This window comes from Micrasema longulum, unplaced genomic scaffold (assembly GCF_059751315.1).
Source record: "Micrasema longulum isolate JH-2025_06_02 unplaced genomic scaffold, ASM5975131v1 h1tg000444l, whole genome shotgun sequence".
NCBI lineage: Eukaryota > Metazoa > Arthropoda > Insecta > Trichoptera > Brachycentridae > Micrasema > Micrasema longulum.
Genome location: NW_028277643.1, coordinates 657,981 through 677,438, shown reverse-complemented (window position 1 = coordinate 677,438; position 19,458 = coordinate 657,981). Strand labels below are relative to the sequence as shown.

At 30.0% G+C, this 19,458-nt stretch overlaps 2 protein-coding genes across 3 annotated transcripts in view; one reads left to right on the top strand and one right to left on the bottom strand.

The window, feature by feature from the left end:
- Window positions 1-7,172, top strand: part of LOC148281520 (uncharacterized) — a 256,896-nt gene extending 249,724 nt beyond the window's left edge. The window contains exons 10-13 of the mRNA XM_088226604.1: window positions 662-715; window positions 1,934-2,017; window positions 3,022-3,158; window positions 6,074-7,172. Of these exons, the coding sequence (XP_088082730.1) occupies window positions 662-715; window positions 1,934-2,017; window positions 3,022-3,158; window positions 6,074-6,198 (400 nt within the window). The 3' untranslated portion in view covers window positions 6,199-7,172. The remainder of the gene's footprint in view (window positions 1-661; window positions 716-1,933; window positions 2,018-3,021; window positions 3,159-6,073) is intronic.
- Window positions 7,173-13,733: 6,561 nt separating this feature from the next.
- The window catches only part of LOC148281518 (UNC93-like protein), a 226,336-nt gene continuing 220,611 nt past the window's right edge, over window positions 13,734-19,458 (bottom strand). For both annotated transcript variants that reach the window (XM_088226600.1, XM_088226599.1), the window contains exon 10: window positions 13,734-14,268. In XM_088226600.1, the coding sequence (XP_088082726.1) occupies window positions 13,979-14,268 (290 nt within the window). In that variant the 3' untranslated portion in view covers window positions 13,734-13,978. The remainder of the gene's footprint in view (window positions 14,269-19,458) is intronic.

Below are 19,458 nucleotides of genomic sequence, written 5' to 3'. Positions count from 1 at the left end.
CTAGGCATTTACAGGGCTTATGACCTGTCCGAAATAATTGAATTGGATGAATCTCACCCGCATAAATAAAGGTTTCAGCTCTTCAACTTCACAAACGTCAACAGATGAAAGAATTGAAGGAATATAGAAGTTCAAATATAAGTAGAATGGTGAATGTTACACAGTGTGTAAAGTGGCCACTTAAACCAGCCATTGACAGGCCATAAGCCCTGTAGATGCCTAGACTTCTATATTACCTTATCTTAAATGTTCTTCATCTCTGTTGTAATATGTTAATATAAACAGCTCCCCAGGGAGTTGAATCCAGTTCTTGTCTACAAAAATTTGGACAAACTCAAAATATTGTTCATTAATTATAGTTTGATTCGGAAATAAGTTTTAAAAAGCGGGAAATTTAAAAAAATTTAAGTCGAAAAATGCTACTTTTATGTACAAGCATAATTTTTTTTTATTCAGTATGTTTTAATGTTCATTTATTTTTACTGCGGTTTCCTTATATATATTTTGAAAACTGATAGTAAAAAGGTTTATTTCAATACAAAAGTATGATCTTCAAATATGTACACTTGACGTTGAGCATTGTGATGACGTGAAAAGGGATATAGTAGACGAGAAAGCTGGATTTTGGCTCTAAACTGATTATTTTATCCTTCGTCCCCAGTGCCCTGGCTTCGCAGATGTTTGCTGCGCAGCTTTCATCTCAGCAGCCAAACATGTACGTGCTTAGAAATTACTTACTTTGCATTGTTAAAATAGACCCTTGAATACAATTCACGGCAAAATAACAAACTTTCTTTCCTTCCTAAGTTGCATTTATTTTTGTATAATAATAGTTGCAGTTACTTTGTGTTTCAGATTGCATGTAGTTATCAAATATAGTTATTTATTTGTTTTTGGTTTTACTGTTGACCCTCTTTTCTGAAGCAATTTTGACTGTCTTTTTAACACCTTAACTCCTATGTTGGTCGAAAGCCAGGGCATTGGCATGCGATATATGAAACTATTAATTTGAACATAAATATCTTGAGCATAAGTTATTCTAAGGCATCCCATGTCAATGTCCTGAGCTTTAGACGTTTTTGAATTATTATTTTATTTATTTGTTTCTATGTTTCACTAAGTTTTATATTTTTGAAATTATCTCGCTACAATTTTTAGTTTATTTATTAAATAACCATATTCTTATGTACTTATGCTATACTTTATTATATAAACGCAATCTAACACTACTATTAAATATTATATCAACAAATAATTCTAGGCGCATTATGGAATGACATATCGACGTTAGAAAGGAAAAAGTTTCCATGTGACATGTAGCAACTTTACAAAAGAGCCAGATTAAGACATTTTTGCAATCAATAAAAAAATCGCATATGTGCATTGTTTTGACGTTATTCCAAAACAGTTTAAATAAAAATTCAAAATATAAGGTTTTTTATTACTAAAAAAAAAACTTTTTTGGCTCTTCCGTAAAATTGCTACATGTTGCATAAGAACTTTTTGCTTACCAACGTTGATATTTACTATTTTATTAGACCACTAAAAAAATTCACGTAACTGTACTCTTCACACTTATTTTGAAACAGTTACAAGTATTTGAATTAAATGAATTTTTACTTTCTTCTTCCAGCTATGTACTTTTGTACAAATGACAAACCATTTTTTTCTCTTGTTCTATGATTTTATTTATTTTAATAAAATTTTATCTATATTTCGAACAGTTTTTTTTATCAACATTGAATTTGATTTACTGATACATCGAAATTTCTTAACGTTAACTTATTGCCTTATTTTTTATTAATCTTCAAGCTTTATAGTCTTGCATTTGTTGATTTATTTTGTATTATTTGCCATAGATTCTGGTTGACTTTCGCTTATTTTTGTTTGTTTATTTTGTATTATTTCTAATTAAAATTTTCTGTACATTCAGATTTGAAAAATTGGATATCACGCCAAAAAGTGCACAGAAAATCAAACCTGTCTTAGAGAGATGGATGAGGGAAGCTGAAGAAAGGTGAGTGCAGTGGAAATTCTGCCTAAAATTATATAAAATTGCTTTGCAATGTGAAATAATGCTCTGTTTGTACCAAAAATTAAAAAAAACACTTATTGGCAGTAAATACAACTCCTTGCTTTATTGGATGATCAAAATTATTTTCTTCCTAATTTATGGCATAATTTCTGAAGTACTCAGAAAGATCTTAAGGCCTGCCGAACTAAGGTACACACCACCTTCCCCAAAAAGTGAAACTTAATTCTAAACCAGAAATAACTGTTTTGTGTGTTTGATATTTGATGCAAAAATGCTTGGTAACAAAACAGCAAGAAACAACAACGTAAAAAACTCCAAGTTGACAAATCAGGCATAAACGTGGTTAAAAAAACTTTTATTAAAGTTTGTAACAAAATAATTAACAATTCACCTCAGTTGAAATAAAAAATGTCTTGATTTTAACTAAACAACAAAAAAAAGTAAAAGGTTTTCAGGCATAACCGAAATAATTCATTAGAATCTCTCCCACATAAAAATAACGGTCTTATGTTTTTTATTTCTTAAATGTAATAAAATTGTGTAATACGTCTACTTATATGAGGGCAGAATGGTGAATGTGTAAGACGATCACTTGGCTGGTCACCAGTCACGTAAACGCCTAAAATTCCATATTTTCTCTCATAGAGGTTCTCGATTTCCAATGAAAATATTTGTCAATTTCAATAAAATCCCCAGCAGAATTAATTTTGTTTTAGCCATTTCTTCTTAGAACAAATTAGTTTTTTGTTAAACATTTTAAATTTTGAGGCTATTTTCAACCAATCTAAGAAAACGGTGCTCGATTATGAGATTGATTCACAGACCGCTCTTTAATTTGTGATTTTGCGATCCATACACGAGACTACAACGCGGTTTCAGAGCACACTTTCGACCAAGCATTTTCACATCGAATTGTATTTGTGATTCCTCCTGATAATGTATAACTTTTGACCACTCATGTAAAGTGAGGTTGTCCGTGCGTGCAGGTACGCATCAGGCCAGGGACACCTGACTGACTTCATCGGGATGGAGCCGAGTAAAAAGAGAAAAAGGAGAACTTCCTTCACACCGCAGGCGCTGGAGTTACTCAATGCTCACTTTGAGAGGAACACACATCCATCAGGTGAGATAGTATTTTTGTCAAGACCATTACAGTTGTAAAAATCTTTTAAACATTTAAAAAAAACAATATGACTCGAAATGGTCTATAAGAGTCCTATGCACACATATATTAATTATTTTTTTAGTGGTCTAATGGAATAAAGACAAAATTTTAGAATCGTATACTAGATAGGGTTGAACTAGTAAGCGATAAACAGTTATTAATATTTTCGAAGTCTGTTGTCATTCTATTGATAAAACCAAGAAGTTTGATAGATTTGTTTACAATATTTTTAAAGTGTCTCACTATAGGAGAGTTTACTATCTAAAGTAATTTGAAGTATTGTGATTTACGTATATATTTGTAAACATATTATATAACTTCAGAACATTACTTCCGAATACACATTCTAAAAACCCATCCCTTACAAATTCATATTGTTGGCAAAAATATTGAAATGCTGTAAGGGACAAAGTGAAAAATATGATATTTTAATATTTAACTTTGTCGTCAAGCATTTCAATAAATTTAATGTTAGTAAATAGTTTTATATCATCACTTACTGACTTTTACTGGTCTATCGGTTTCGAGATGCACCCGTCTCTTTGTCAGGACACTAATTATACTTATATGCAAAACTCATTACACACCTTCACCTTAGTAGTTGCATAAAAATATTTCTGATTCTGCTTTTATTTTTATTATTGTTATTTTCGGTGGAAAAAGTTAAAGTATAAATGTATTTGATTAAAACCTTGCATATAACAAAAGCAAAGTATTTCCACCAAATTTTGTATCAAATAAAAAAATATGAAAAAAACTACCTTGTTGAAGGTACACATTATGTGTAGGTTATGTTAGTGTTCTGACGAAGATACGTATACTTCTTGAAAATGGTAGACACGAAAAGGTCGCCAAGTGGTTACGAACAATTATTTTCGGTCATTTAATTAATTTACACTTGTGTCGCCATATATCAAAAATGGTTCAATTCGGTCTAAATGACTACACAAAAAACGATATTCTGTAACAAATTATTGCAATTAGATTAATTTATTTAAAATAAAGATTTATTAAGGACTTAACCAGGTTTGATAAGATGAAGTGGATTTTACTAGTTTTGAAGAGAGTCATAAAAAATCTTTCCTGTTTTGATTTAATCTGTCATTTATTGTATCTGTAAGGATTGTCCCCAATTAAAAAAAAAAAAAAAGAAATTCAGTTTAAATGGAAAATTAAACTCACTGTCAAATGCCGACTTCTGGCAATATTGGAAAATGCACCATTCTGATTTGCCGCATCGGATGTTGCTGGTTTTGAGATTAAACATGGGATTGATGATGCCGACTTTGATATAAAATAAAATTTAAACCTTAATGGCTATTTTAAAACATTTGATCCATCTTCTTTAAATGTAAACAACCCATAGGTTGTATGAAATATTAGTATGAAATATTGGTATGAAATCCTAATATTTTCATAGTTCTGCATTCAATTTCGATATCCATAGCGAAATAAAGTCAAAAGCAAATAAAATTGTATTTTTTAACATTTGACATAATTTTCTCATCCCTATACCATCCCACAACAATATTTTTGTTGAAGTCAACTGAAATAATGAAGAAAGTCAGCACTACAAAATATGGTACACAAAAATTTAATCTACGCGCAGTAAAAATTAAAGCAATAAATTGTAGCACGAAGTTTCTTGAAAATTTATGAAAGAAATAATTAGAATGCTTTAATTCTTTATTATTTTGATATATATATACACTATTTTGAGCAATATAACTATTTTTTCAGAATTAACCAATGATAAGAGGGTTGTGATACCTTTTCGGTTTATGGTATGTCAACTTATCAATCAGCAGAACTCGTTGAGAAGAAGTGGGACGAGAATTTGAGACGTCACACGCGTAGTTATTAAAAATATTGAAAATTTTAAAAAATCATAACGCTGGTAATACAATAAACAAAAATTAAAACAAAAAAAAATCTTAAGTTTTATAGTCTATGAACAAAAAAAATGTAATAACCACTGAAAAAGTCCTCATTGGGTAGATTTATTCGAGTTGATTTGTAATTTATGTGCTTCTTAAAAATAAAATGTTTAGCGTTAAAATATTAACAAATAAGGAAGACCCATATATCATAATATATTTAAATCGCTATTATACTCAAACCATCGGTTGCCATAATGATACAGTAGTTGAATAACTATTTTCTTACTGTGCCAAAAATATATATCATCTCGTTACGGTGTCGTATAGTAATTACGCGTGCAAAATTGAGAAATTTTAAATCGGAAAAATAAAAAAATCAAAGTCAATCGTTTCAATTATTATATTCAAGTCAAATGGGATAATATTTAAAATCTAATTACTAAAAACATGAAAATACATTTAGCTGTCACTTAAAGCGAGAGCGAGAGGTCCTCCGTTAACGAAACTCAGAGAGTTTTAAAAAGTTTTTAAATGCGTATCGAATTATTATATATTTTGAAGCTTTGTAATTACTCCACGTATGATTCTCTTCAGTGAGTCACTAATTCTCTTCGGTGAGTTTTGCTGATTGGTGAATTGGTTTCCTCAAAACCAGAAATTGATCACATCACACTTTCATTTTTAAAAACAAGCTACATCGTTTGAAGTAGTTAGTTTTTATTAAAATCTTTTTTTTCATACATTTTCAAGTAAATTACGCCGAAATTTCGCCGTATAATTTAATGCTCTATTTTTTACCGCGCTCAAGAAAACATTTTTGTATACATTTTCCCGAAGCACTGAACTTTCTTGTTGTTGTATGTATTGTAAAGGCTGTTCGTGGGTCTGGGAGAGGACAATACTGTCTTGTTTTTTGTATTGCCCTCGTGTGAACCTTGCTTAAAAATTGAACGCTCCATTGCATTTTTATAATTAATTATTATTTATTTCCAGGGACGGAGATAACAGGGCTGGCACATCAATTAGGGTATGAACGAGAAGTGATAAGAATATGGTTCTGTAATAAAAGACAAGCATTGAAGAATACTGTTCGAATGATGTCCAAGGGGATGGTTTAAGTGCAAAGTGTTCCGACAGTGTTAATAATAATATTCCACCCCTTTTTACAGTTGCCAAGCGACGACAAGGAAATGGAAACACTATTATATTTAATTGTGTACATAATTACTTGGACGGTTATTGTGATATTTGACACAAGAGTTTAGTAAAATAAATTATTGCCTAATGATGAAGTGCAAATAAAATATTCAATAGAAACCGTAAGATTTTAAATGTTTGTCCCATATAAAATGTACATTTTTTGTTTTACTATGGCGTAAAGCAGTAAGTTGGTCTAAAGCACGTAATTCAAAACAACTTTTTATCAGAAAATTTAGTAAATTAATTATATTGTAATAAAAACCGTACTGTTTTTTTCATGAGCAAAATAATACTATCTATTTTACAAGGCTTTAAAAGTTTTCACTTTCATATTTTGAGGGCGTTTTTTAAATTCCAAATTTACGAAAAATAATAATTGTGTCGTATTAATTCCAAACCCTTATAGAGAAATTTAAAATGAAAAAAATATCTTTGAATGTAATTTAACGGACAAAAAACAATACTTTGTAATTTGTCACGGTAATTTGTTTCAAACTTCACTATAAATTGTAGATTTTTTTTGTGATTTCTGAGAATTGCTGAAAATCCAGACGGGTTTCGAAGTAAACGACTCAATTGTCAATTTTTGTAAATTCCGCTGTCTATCCAACAATACTCTTCACCAAATTAAGTATTATATAAAATTTGATTTAATTTGATTTTTGGGTCGGTAAACATTTTTTTTTAAATACACAAATTATTCAAAAATATATTCTTAATGTATAAATGTATTTTTAAACAAATTAGGCCATTAAAAAAAAACGTTCAGTAAAAAACAGCCTCTAAATTTAATTGAAAAAAAACAATTGATTTTTTAAAATATGATGGTGAACAAAATTGAATCAAAGATTTGCATAACATTTAACGCTCTGAACGTCTAATGAAAAAATAGAAAAAATAGTAGGTCAATAGGCAAGCAGTTCAAATATGCTTTATATTCAAATGAATCTTTACATGTCGCCTATCACATATTTTGAGCCCTTTTTGATTAATTATTTATCAAATGCTACCTTTTATGCATTTTATGATCACACCTTCATAGAATTCCCAATTTCAGATGATAATTGCACAATTCATTATTCTATTATATGTTTGTGACTTTCAAATAGCTTACCAAATCCATTAGTTTTGATTTCTATACTAGTATTTTTAATACGATTTTTCAGCCTTTAGTCTCTTTTGCGTTCATTAAAATTTGGTAAAAATCCGCCATAGCATTTTCCATACCGAGGGCTTAGAACCAGAATGACGTTTGTGTAAAATTTTGAACAAAATTTGAGTAAAATCATAGAGATAAGGGCAAGAAAAATGTGAATGTATCATTTCTAAATAGTGTTATGCCAAATGTTTATGGTATTAGTCACTGACGTTAAATCAATGTACACGTTTTTCCTTTACTAGCTGCATATATGAAATCTCGGTGGTAGCCAACTTTACAAAATGAAAGTCAATGAAAGTTTTTTTTTTAATTTATAAAATATATCATGTGGTAATTGTTTATTTAAATTATGTTTGAATCACGCCAAAATGTGTCATTATTTTTAATAATTTAAATAAACAAAAAAATCTTCAATTGGCTTTTATTAGAAGCTGCTACATGTCACTTAGGAACGTTTTTCTTTCCACCGTCAATACAAGTACATATGAAATATTACGTTGCCCTTAAAAAGTTGAATAAAATGAGAAATTCGAACAAATCACAATAATGCAAATATCCACCCGAGAAAAATTGTACGAGTATACATTTTCTGAGTTCATATTAATTTCTTTGTGATTTGCTACCATGTATACGATACTATCTGGTAGCTGTCAAAACTTTAAAAATCTACTTGAAATATAACAGATTATCTACTTGTTCCATAAATTGGATTGTGTTTACAAATAAAACAGTAAATGTGTACTGTGTAACACAGTTACAGTGTAAATTAAGCATTTTCTCATCCCACAGGGTGGCGTTATTCTTCGTAGCGTCATTTCCGATCACGACTAAAATTCAATGGAGAATAGAGGAAGTAAGAAATAAAGAATACAAGAAAGGCAATTGCCCACAAATTAAAATGTCATCTATTATGCCCTTGTGACATGTCTATTTTATTAAATGTCAATATTCTTAGTAATGTCTCAGGAAAAATACACAACTGTCAAATTTTTTATCGAATTTTATTTCTCATTTGTATAATACAAATTTTCTTTTCGAAAAATCTGATTCTGACCCCTCGATACACAATTATTGTAAAAAGGTAACACTGTATATTTTATGTGTAGTCATTCGTTGGCAGATGAAATCTTCAGTAGGATGCGTAAACTGTATACGATTAGTATATTATAATCACCCTGTACATAATAAAAGTAGATATGAATAAAACTGGTTTATAGAAAATTAATTATTTAAATGATCCTAAAAAGAATTTCCTTTTTATTTGCAGCGGCCTAAAACGCACAATTTTATTTTATTTATTTAAATGAAATTAATTTATTTATTTAAAATCATTGAAATATAGCGCAATTTTATTGATTTATTTTACCAAATAAATATTTTGCCGTATTTATTTATTTGTCATTTGAAAACATGCAGATTTATTTAGTCATAATAGGCTTGTTATGAATTAGATGTCTCTGAATTAAAACATAGAATTGTTGAATTATTTTATAAGCCGTATCTTTCATTCAATATCTTTTCGAATATAAAATATGTGATTTTTTTCTGAGAGAAATCTTTTTAGGAAATAACGTTTTCTCGAATCTACAAAAATAAATTATTGATATTATTAAATATTGACCAATGAAAACTATTTGTGATCAAAATTTTATTGTACAAAAATGAAAAAATTAAGTATTTTCGGCTGTTAAAAAATTATATATATTGAAATTACTTTTGGATACAAATAAATTGATATTTTGGCAAATGTTTGGCAATTCCTAATTAAAAATGTTCATTGGTGAATTTGTAGGTACATAAATTAATGATTCTAGTATTATGCCTATACATAACATTATTGCAAATAAGATTTCTTTATACATCATGCATATTAATATGTATTATAATACTACATAGTTGAAAGAATTACAATTAAAACACTTGAAAAAATAGGAAAATACATATAATTTTGAAAACCCAAAATACCAATTAAAAAACACATTTGAATTTTTAATAATTTTTAATTTAATGAACATTTAACTATGCTTTTACATCCCTATTTTACATTCATCACAAAAATATAATTATAAAAAAATGTTTCCATATAAAGAAATATTTTTTGTTTTGAATTTCATTATTAAACATTTAATTAAACCAGACAAATAAATCTACTGTGCATCATAAGTAAGGTACAATAGGGTGTTTTCACAAATGGAAATTAAGTTGGAAATATATTAAATACTTATGGCGGATTTTTATTAATCTAGTTTATCTATATAACTAACTAACATACATATGTTTACATTTCATATTAATACATATTAAAAAATTCATTCAAAATTTTCGTGTTTGAAAACGAGCAGTTGGCGTCGCGTCACTTTAACTTCACACGTAACGCTCGCCGAGTGCGCTCTTATTGTTACATTGCGTATAAGTAAGGCGCGGTAACGTAATACTTGCCGTTTGTCCCAAAGGGAGCGAAACGCTTTGTCTTCGGGTAACTCAAAATATGCTTATTTTAAACTACTGTACAAAAAATATTTGACGTCGCGAAAAAAAATAATACTACCGTAACCACCTTAATTTTACGTTTATGAAAAGATAATTATAATATTAAATCGTGAAAAGACCCTATAACCTGTTATTTATTTAAACTTTAGAAAATAATTCAATTTTTAAAAATTAAAACAAAAGTTTCATACCTATCTATATACTTCAAAGGAATTTCTTTTTTATTTTATGATTTATAAAAAAAAATGTAATAGACAGTGTATCAATAAAATGTCAAATGAAAATATTAACAAAAACACATAAAACTTACTCAAATCTGATGCACACGTTAAAAAATAATATGTTGTATATCCAAAAAAAATCACAACTCTGAAAATGCAATTAAATAAATGTCATTGTAATTAAAAAACAAATAAAAATTCAACTTTTATTTTTCCCACCCATCCAAAAGCAGCGTATCTGGATCATTTTTGTTACATGGAAGGTAAGGTGATCAGTCATACGTTTCAGGTGTTATTCCAGGAATAGTACAATATTGCAGGGTAGAAAAACTAATGTTTTACTTGCACTATGCCAGGAATCGAATCTGGAATGTACAGATATTATAAAACAGTATAAAATATTAGAAATGAATCTTACCCCATTATGAATTAACAAAAAGGGTGCTAATATTTAAATAAATTTCGGTTTGATGGGGAACATGTTATTTTACTTTCTTTTATTATTACTGTGAATTTGTGCATTATTTGAATGTAATAAATAAAATCTTCGTTACGCTGATGAAACCCTCTAGATGGCATAATTTTAGAAAATAAATTGAAAATAAAGTTATGTGTACGATATTATTATCAATTGATAAAATCTTCTAAATCTTTAAGTGTTGAGTTTTAAAGTTAGTTTGTATATAAATCCAATGATAGTTTTTTTTAAATTTCTTCTGGTCGAAACCATTAAATCCATTTACAAGATATTTATTTTTTCAAAATCTTAACTATTAAAACAATTTACAGGAACTTAAATGGTTTCCTGAGTATGTATTATGTCTAAAATATGACTAAGGAAGACCGGAAAAAATCTTATAATTAATAAACTATATAATGAAAATCATATAGCTGTGATATCACTCTAGTCGACATACGATACAAGACTTGATACAATCTCTCCTATTTTTTAAAATGATGAAGTTGTATTTTTTGGAATCTTCCAATAGATATTTTCACACCGGATTTGGAAAGTAAAATTTGTATTACTATGCTGTATTTTTATACAACAAATATTTATCCTTGCTGTGCCAATACAGCAAAAATCTGTAGAAGAGAGATAGCACGAAGATACACCTCATGACAAGGAAGACAAAGACGCTGTTCTGTGGCCAGCGTTTACGTGAAACATATTCAGTCGGTTATTGACAGTGATGGGAGACGCACGCATGTAAAATGAGCGGCTTTTTTATGATTCTTAATATATTGTTTTATAAAAGGGCTAAATTATATGTTCATTTTTATAAATTGTTAAAAAAGGAATCATTGGACAGTATGCCTCTATGTTATTTTTTTTCAAATGTCTGAACTTTAGAATATTCCATATTTTGCCTATGGTAACAGGATGTTACATCATCGATTGCAGATATATTATTTACAATAGTCTTTTAAGAGTAAAAAGTTCAAAAGGATTTTTCGCACAATAAACAGTAACGCATTTATAGGTTTTATCAAAATACCGACGAAATGTACTGTTCTAAAATCCATGCTAATAATATTATTATAAATGCGAAAATGTGTTTGTCTGTTTCTTTGTTTCCGCAATTTCGCAACGGAGCCTCCCATTAACGTGTTTTTTTACAAAGGGATAGTTAAAGAGCTGAGAAGCAAAAGAAGACTGAGAAATCACAGGCTACTTTTCATTCCGAAAAAAATATCACTCTCCAGAAAATTCTTTGTGGGAGTTGTTCTTAAACATAGTTTAGTTCTATTACTATATTATATGCCTGTCCTGTTCGTTCGAACCCAAAGATTCAAGTGGCTCTTTAGTTTATGAGCCTTTGCTGACAAAAATCCTTCGTAATTTTTCCAAATATCATACTAGCAAAGCCGCGCCGAAAAACACTAATTTTGAACAAAACAATCAGAAACAAGTCTCAAAATCTATCCTTAATCTTTTTTACTTTTTAGGGCCACTAGCAAAAATATGATTACGTCGGCCTAAGACAAGTAAAATTCATAATAAGCATATTTACAACAAAAACAGGAATCACAAAGAATAACAAAATCTACGCAAATATATATTATAGCTGTTTTCACACCAGAATATTTCATAGTCTGGACTTGTACCTGAAGCATAAGGCTGATCATTTTTCCTTCATAAAACAAAAAAATGATCAAGATACGCTGCGTTTGGTGAGCCAATGCAGTGTCCTATGCACCATTAGTTGCGGAAAGGGGATGATGATGATATTATATTTATTATTATCCTGCGTGCCATCTAGCGAGGAATGTTTAAAGCTTTTTTGTGTTATTCACATTCAATAATGCTACATTGTTTTAATAATAAATGTACATTACTGCCATCTATGAAACATTACTGCCATCTATGAAACATTTCTGCCATCTACGAAACATTACTGCCATCTATGAAACATTACTACTATCTATGAAACATTACTGCTATCTATGAAACATTTCTGACATCTACAAAACATTACTGCCATCTATGAAACATTACTGCCATCTATGAAACATTTCTACCATCTATGAAACGTTATTCAAACCAATTTGTGATGTAGTTTGTAAGTTGGAGAAGGAGCAATATTGCTAAGCGATTCCATCCGATAGTGTAGTTGTACTAAAATATCGCAAGGTGTCTCAACTAAAAATAAAAAAAAAGAATTGTCTTATGGTCTTATGACCTGTCATTGGGTTTATTAAGAGTGGCAACTTTACACATTGCGTGACATTTACCACTTTGTCCATTTTCGAAAATCCACAATTCTTCCATCTGTTGATTTTAGTGAAGTTAAAGAGCTGAAACCTTTATTGTTGTGAAGAGATTCATCTGATCGAATTTTTCACATACCTACTAGACAACGCCTGAAAACAATTTTCCAATATTGAAACTTTTTCTTGGACCAGTCGGTTTTATTACAATATTTTGGGTTTGTCAAAATGTTTGCAGACAAAAGACTGGATTTCACCCCCTATAAAGCCATCATGATCCACAAATTACAACAGCAGGGATGGAGAACATTTTCGAGAAGTAAAATCTTTTGTCTACAAATATTTGAACAGACTTAAAATATTGTAATAGAACCAATTGGTCCAAGAAGTTTAAAAATTGGAATTGTATTCAGGCGTTGCCTAGTAGGTATGTGAAATAATTTGATCAGATGAATATCTTCACCACAATAAAATTTTTAGCTCTTTACCATCACTAAAATCAACAGACGGAAGAATTGAAGAAACAAGGATGTTTAAACATAGGCTAAATGGTGAATGTTACACGGTGTATAAAGTGGCCACTGAAACCAGCCAATGAAAGGTCAATGTTCGAGATCTTATAAGCCTTATTAACTATAAAAAACGTATAAAATATATTCTTTTTCGTTTTGCCTAGATAAGGATTGTCTCTTCGGTCAGTTGACTTTTTGGAACAGTTGTAGAAATGTGGCCTAACATAGGCAGAATGGTTAATGTTAAACAGTGTGACTGTGTAAAGTAACCAATAAACTATCAGACAAAACTAAACAAAAGAAAGATGAAAAAAATATTATTTTGAACAACAGAATATGAATAAAATATGCAGATATTATTTTCGTAAAATAAATGTAATCGTAAGGGTTAAAAAATGACAGGTTATAAGCTCTGTAAATGCCTAGACTTTCATATTCCCTACTCTAAAATGTTCTCCGTCCTAGTTGTAATTTGTTAATCTTAGAATCTATTTACATTTACAAAAGGTATGGTCATTGCATGATAAAGGAAGACATAACAAATGTTGTCATCTGTGTGTCAAGTGTGTTTATGTATAGTTTAGTCGTTTATGATATATGTAGGTCAAATTGCATTCGTGAGTTCTTTCGATCTCCTGTCGTCAGGTTCAGTAGAGCTGACAAGTTTGAATCCTCTGTCAATGGGTAGCCCTCTCTTGGCTCTGCACTCGAAGACTTCCACGACTATGTAGCCAATAAAGCCGAGAAGAAGAAGAAGAATCGAAATGTACAGTTGGTAGGAGGCGCAGATGTAAGCGGAGTAGCTATACACAATGACGCTTCCGGTAGATTCCCACAAGCGGAAGTTGGAAAACGATGCCTCTTCTCTGCCGGGGAACAGAATTCCGGACATAGCTGAAACACAGAAAAACACAAGCGAATAAAAAACATATTTTTTATTAATATTTGAAGCATTAACTTTGTGGTCAAACATTTAACTAAATATTATTAAATATTTATATATACCCCCTTACCGACTTTTTTATGTCTACCGGTTTCGAGACGTACCCGTCTCTTCGCCAGTTGGTTTAATTGGTGTCCTGACGGAGAGACTGGTACTGTTTGAAACCGGTAGACCCAGGAAAGTCTGTATAGGTATGTCAACAAACATACCAGTGTTGATTTCTTTGATAACAAGTTGTATTCTTTCAAACTATCAATGAATCACATTCATTCGTAAATCTTAATGTAACATATGTAAAACAACTTTATGTAAAAGCTCTGTTACTGTACGCACACAAACTTATTCTCTACCTTCCATAACTCCTTTCACAAATACAATATTTTCTAGATACTCCACATTGATGCTGCAAAAACAATAAAAAAATAATAAAACCTACGGTCAAAGAGGATTGGCCTACTACTGGGTTAAAATGTACAATATACTTCCATTATCCATAAGGACAGTTAGTAAGTACTCACAATGTAAAATTGCTATTGTGAAATGGATTGTGTACTGTTTATGAAGTTTGGTCTACAGGTCTATATAAATTGGTTAGGTTTTTATATGATTATTTTAGTTTATATTGTTTCTGATATTAATGATAATTAGGTTAATTAGATTAATTATGTTTTTATTTTATTATTATGTTAACTTTGTTATATAACAAATTTAAAGCATGTTTCACTAATTGTAAAATGTTTCCCTTGGCACGGGACACTCCAGTGAGGGAACATTATTCTGTATAAAATAAAGAATACACACATTGTAAAAGTATAAATAAATAAATAAATTATAAACACCTCTCTCCCCCTTCCACTCCCACAAAGTCCACTATATACCATTGTGTCTTTCTACTTTCCTTTATAATATTTTTCCGTGTTTAAATATATTCTTAAAAATGCCCGCTGGGCGTATCTTTAAATATATAATGCTACTGTATATGTGATGTCACCGTAATCCTCCTAAACGGCTTAACCAATTTACGTGCGGTTTTCAGAGAAATATATATTTTTGAGCTGTGCGTGTTCGTATGTATTAAAATCTTCAATCGAATATGTAAAAAAGAAGTTAGGAGCATGAATGTTTTATACATCTACCAGAGTTGCATTCGAGGAGAATGCATTTGCAAAAAAATGGAAAGATGTTGTTTTGTTTGTGTATAAAGAAGTTTGTTTTTGAATGTTTTCAAACAGCATTTGGTTTTTGTGGATCACAATTAGATTCTTTCCTTAAATTCCTTGGAATTTCTACCCATTTATTTCCTTTTATTGGATTTTTGGTAAAACTAAAATATATTAAATTAAACAAATTTTAAAATCGTATTCCTACATAAGTACACCCCTTTATTGGTGAGACGACCGGAGTTTGACGTTTGCAAAAAGAATGTCATATTTGAAAAAATGTTTATTTTATACTTTGGAATTCAGCCATAAACAAGTATCTACTTAAATTAAATATTTTTTTAATATTGTCAATTTTTAGTTCTGGAATTTAATCACAAAGAAGTACTTCTAAAACGGAAGTTGAGTTTTACTAATGTTTAATTTATTAACGAATTCGGTTTAACTACCGTTCTATCAATGCGTTGTTTCACCCGCGTTTTTACTTGAGTAAAATATAACCACTGTTTTCTTTATATTCCAAGTATCAATAATTGAATATTATGTTTTATTCATTTTTACACATTGTTAAACTGTGGAATGTGACTTTGCAAACGTCAAAAAGGCGAACAATTTAAACCACGTGACAACACATATTGAAACGCAATCAAATAATAACATCGGTCGGCAGAATCTTAAAATAATAATAAAGTTTGACAATTTCATATAATAAAAAACAAAAAACCATAATAATATTTTAATATCCTATTTGAAAGCAAGAACGATAAGAAAAATTAAAAGACAACAAAAATACGGTAATCTAACAAGTTCTGAAATATTATAATGTAGGCATAATATAATCATAGAAGCAAGAATAGTCCAGAAGGAGCGTAAAATCATATTTAAATACATCCGACTGTGTCCAAAAAACCCCTCACTTCGCCCTACTTTCGCACCACGCATGCGCGAAGTCGCCGCGTTATGTCAGATCGCGAAAAATATAGTAAAAAAACATTTGTGTTAGTAAATGTTAGATTATAAAGAATTAAAAAAAACTATTTTTAATTTCTCTAAAATTTTATTGTACTCGTGGAAACATTGATTGTCTGTCACAACAGAGTAGATAAGTTATAGGAGATTTAATAAGAGTTATTTAATTAATGAACTTTGATTTTTTAAAATAAAAAAAATTTGACTGCCTCGCAATTAAACGGCCGAGGTTTGGCGGAAAAATACTGTCAAATCGTTTTCAAAATATTTTCGTTTTTTTGACGATTAAGTAAAAAAAAGTCATCGTCGAATGAATTCTCCGATTTAGATTGCTTAAGTATTGATAAGCATAGTCCATTCCGTATTCGGAAATAAAACAATACTGAGAGACGTGAGTAAATAAAGATAACCGGTAAACGTCAAAAAATGATACCATCTTCATTATTCTAATATTAACGTTTTAGTCGCCAACTTTGGCGGGCTGAATTTTTAACTAACGTTTAAAGAGTTTTACTATCCACCTTTAGTTACTATAGATGAAACAACAATTGTTTATCTATTTTGGACTATTACTACAGATTTTTTACTATTACTAACGATCATACAACCGGGCCTTAGCCAATCGGCGCAGGGTAATGAGGTATTGCACACTTTTTTTGGTTTTGCTTTGGGCAACAGCAAATCACACAATGACCAAACGAAAATATTGAAATGTCAAACTCAATGTCAAATGTCACATAGTATATAATTTATCCAAAAATTGAATATCGAATAAACGTTTGCAGAACCAGCTAATGGCAGGCAAGCCAATGTTTGGGCAGGAGAACGTTGTCGGGTCCGCTATTTAATTATAGTTTAAAAGAGAAAAATATGAATAAATAAATAAATAAATGAAAAACAACCTTTCAAAAAATAGAAAATATGTGTGGTTGGGCGAGGTTCGACCCTCACACACGAGTCCACGGCGCTTTTATTAGATGACAATCGGTTTATGTCAGTTAAGTATCATGATACTTGCATGTATTTTTATGACCTTAACACTGATTAATCTTATCATGAGTTGAATTTCAGATTCCTCAATAAAACATTCACGAGAAAGCAAAGTAATCCAGATGATTTTCTTTAAAATATGTCATAAAATAATAAGTATCTTTTCAGTTGTAATTTAATTAATAAGAATTTCATTTTAATTGGAAACAAAATGGAAAAAGTCCAATACAAGGCTCCTGGCAGTTAGTTATTAACCTTTATTAAAAATGCCAATTCTTGCCACCCTACGGAACAGGTAAAACTTTAAGTCACTTTTAATTATTCCTTAAGGTTGAATTTAAATGAAATATGGTGCAAGAAAGTCTTTAAGCCAACTGCGCTAATTGGATACTATAAAATTATGGGCTCAAAATTATATGTGAAATAACATTAGTGAGTTGCTAATTGAAAAAACCGTCAAAAAAATTTACGCTTTAGTTAAAAACGTATTTTCTTGGAAATCTTACTAATTTTCAAGGCAAACAAAAAACATAAAAAACAATTAATACTTAATCTATGTAAGTGTCGGGATTCTTCGGTAATTAATGTTTTCCGAGGATATATTGTTTTCACGAGAAAAAACTGTTGGGGCTCTTTTAAGCTGTTGTATCATTAATTTTATTTTACAGTATCTTCAGTGTTTCCAAATATTTAAATTTAAGGAGAGGCAGGGAGCTAGCCAGCACGTGTGAGTTGGGTATTTTAAGCGATGCACAAAAACACGTTTTTTTTACGTAGATGTTTCAACAATACCTCAAGCGATGCGACGTTCATCACCCTGATCCCCAATTTTCCCCACTTTTGCCACGCGCATACGTAAAGTCGCCTCGTGATGTCACCAGATCGTGAACAATATTATCATTACACAAAAGATAATTGCATTCAATACAAGCAATTTGTTGATATCTCTCAAATTTTATTACACACGCGAAAACGTTGATTGACACAACAAAGGAGATAAATAAATTGTCATTCAAAAAGAGTAATTAAACTTTAAACTTAAAAAATAAAACAAATTTTATTTGACATTAAGTAGATATTTTTATTTCATGTTAAATAATATTTTATGGCATTAGGTTTTAAATATAATGTCGGTCAAATGACCACCACGGCGTTGTTTAATTCGAGAGGTTCAATTATTGTTAGTTCTTTCATTAGATGAGCAAAGTGGAGTAAAAAAATTTACTTCCCTGGCAATACTAACAAAATGTCAGTATCGTTTTCTTTGACAATTTGACAGATGGAGAAATAATTCAATTCCTAAGTAATGTGATTTGTGAATTTGCTACTTGCACAAGAAATGTGATTCCATCCTGTTTCTTTTTGATCCCAGCAGCATTTCTTCACTTTAAAACGGAACAACACGGCATAGTTGAATTTAAATAGGGAGTTTCGTACTGAGCGACGGCTTATTTATTTATTTAACTTTTTGTACATAATGTTATTTGTACATTGGCGTGCTTATTGCCAAATGGCAATTTCTTCCAACCAACCAATAAAATAAAAGTTTTATTTTTATAATTCAAGTTCCAGAACATATTCAATAGAAAAAAAATAATAATAAAAAGTTAAAAATGTATAAAAATAGAACTAAACGTATTTGTTTATAAATTACCTTAAATCAAAACGATTACTCAATGGGAAAAAGGAAAAAAGAGGAAAGAGGAAAAAGGAAAGGAGGAGATATTAAGGAAGAGAAAGGAGATGTTTCTTCAGACGTGATTTAAACAGAGATAATGTAGTAACATTTTTGATGGTGGATGGGAGATGATTCCACAGTCGAGCCGCATGGACACTATATGAGTTAGAGAAGAAAGAGGAATTGTGTATGGGTATTAAGAGAGTGCCTTGAGAATGAGAACGAAGAGGTAAACCATGAACTGATAAGCGTTGAAATTTTTCACGCAGGTATAAAAGAGCGTTAGGACTATGAAGTACATTGAACAGAAGTGAAAGGGAGTGATAGTCTCTCGGCTTCAAAGG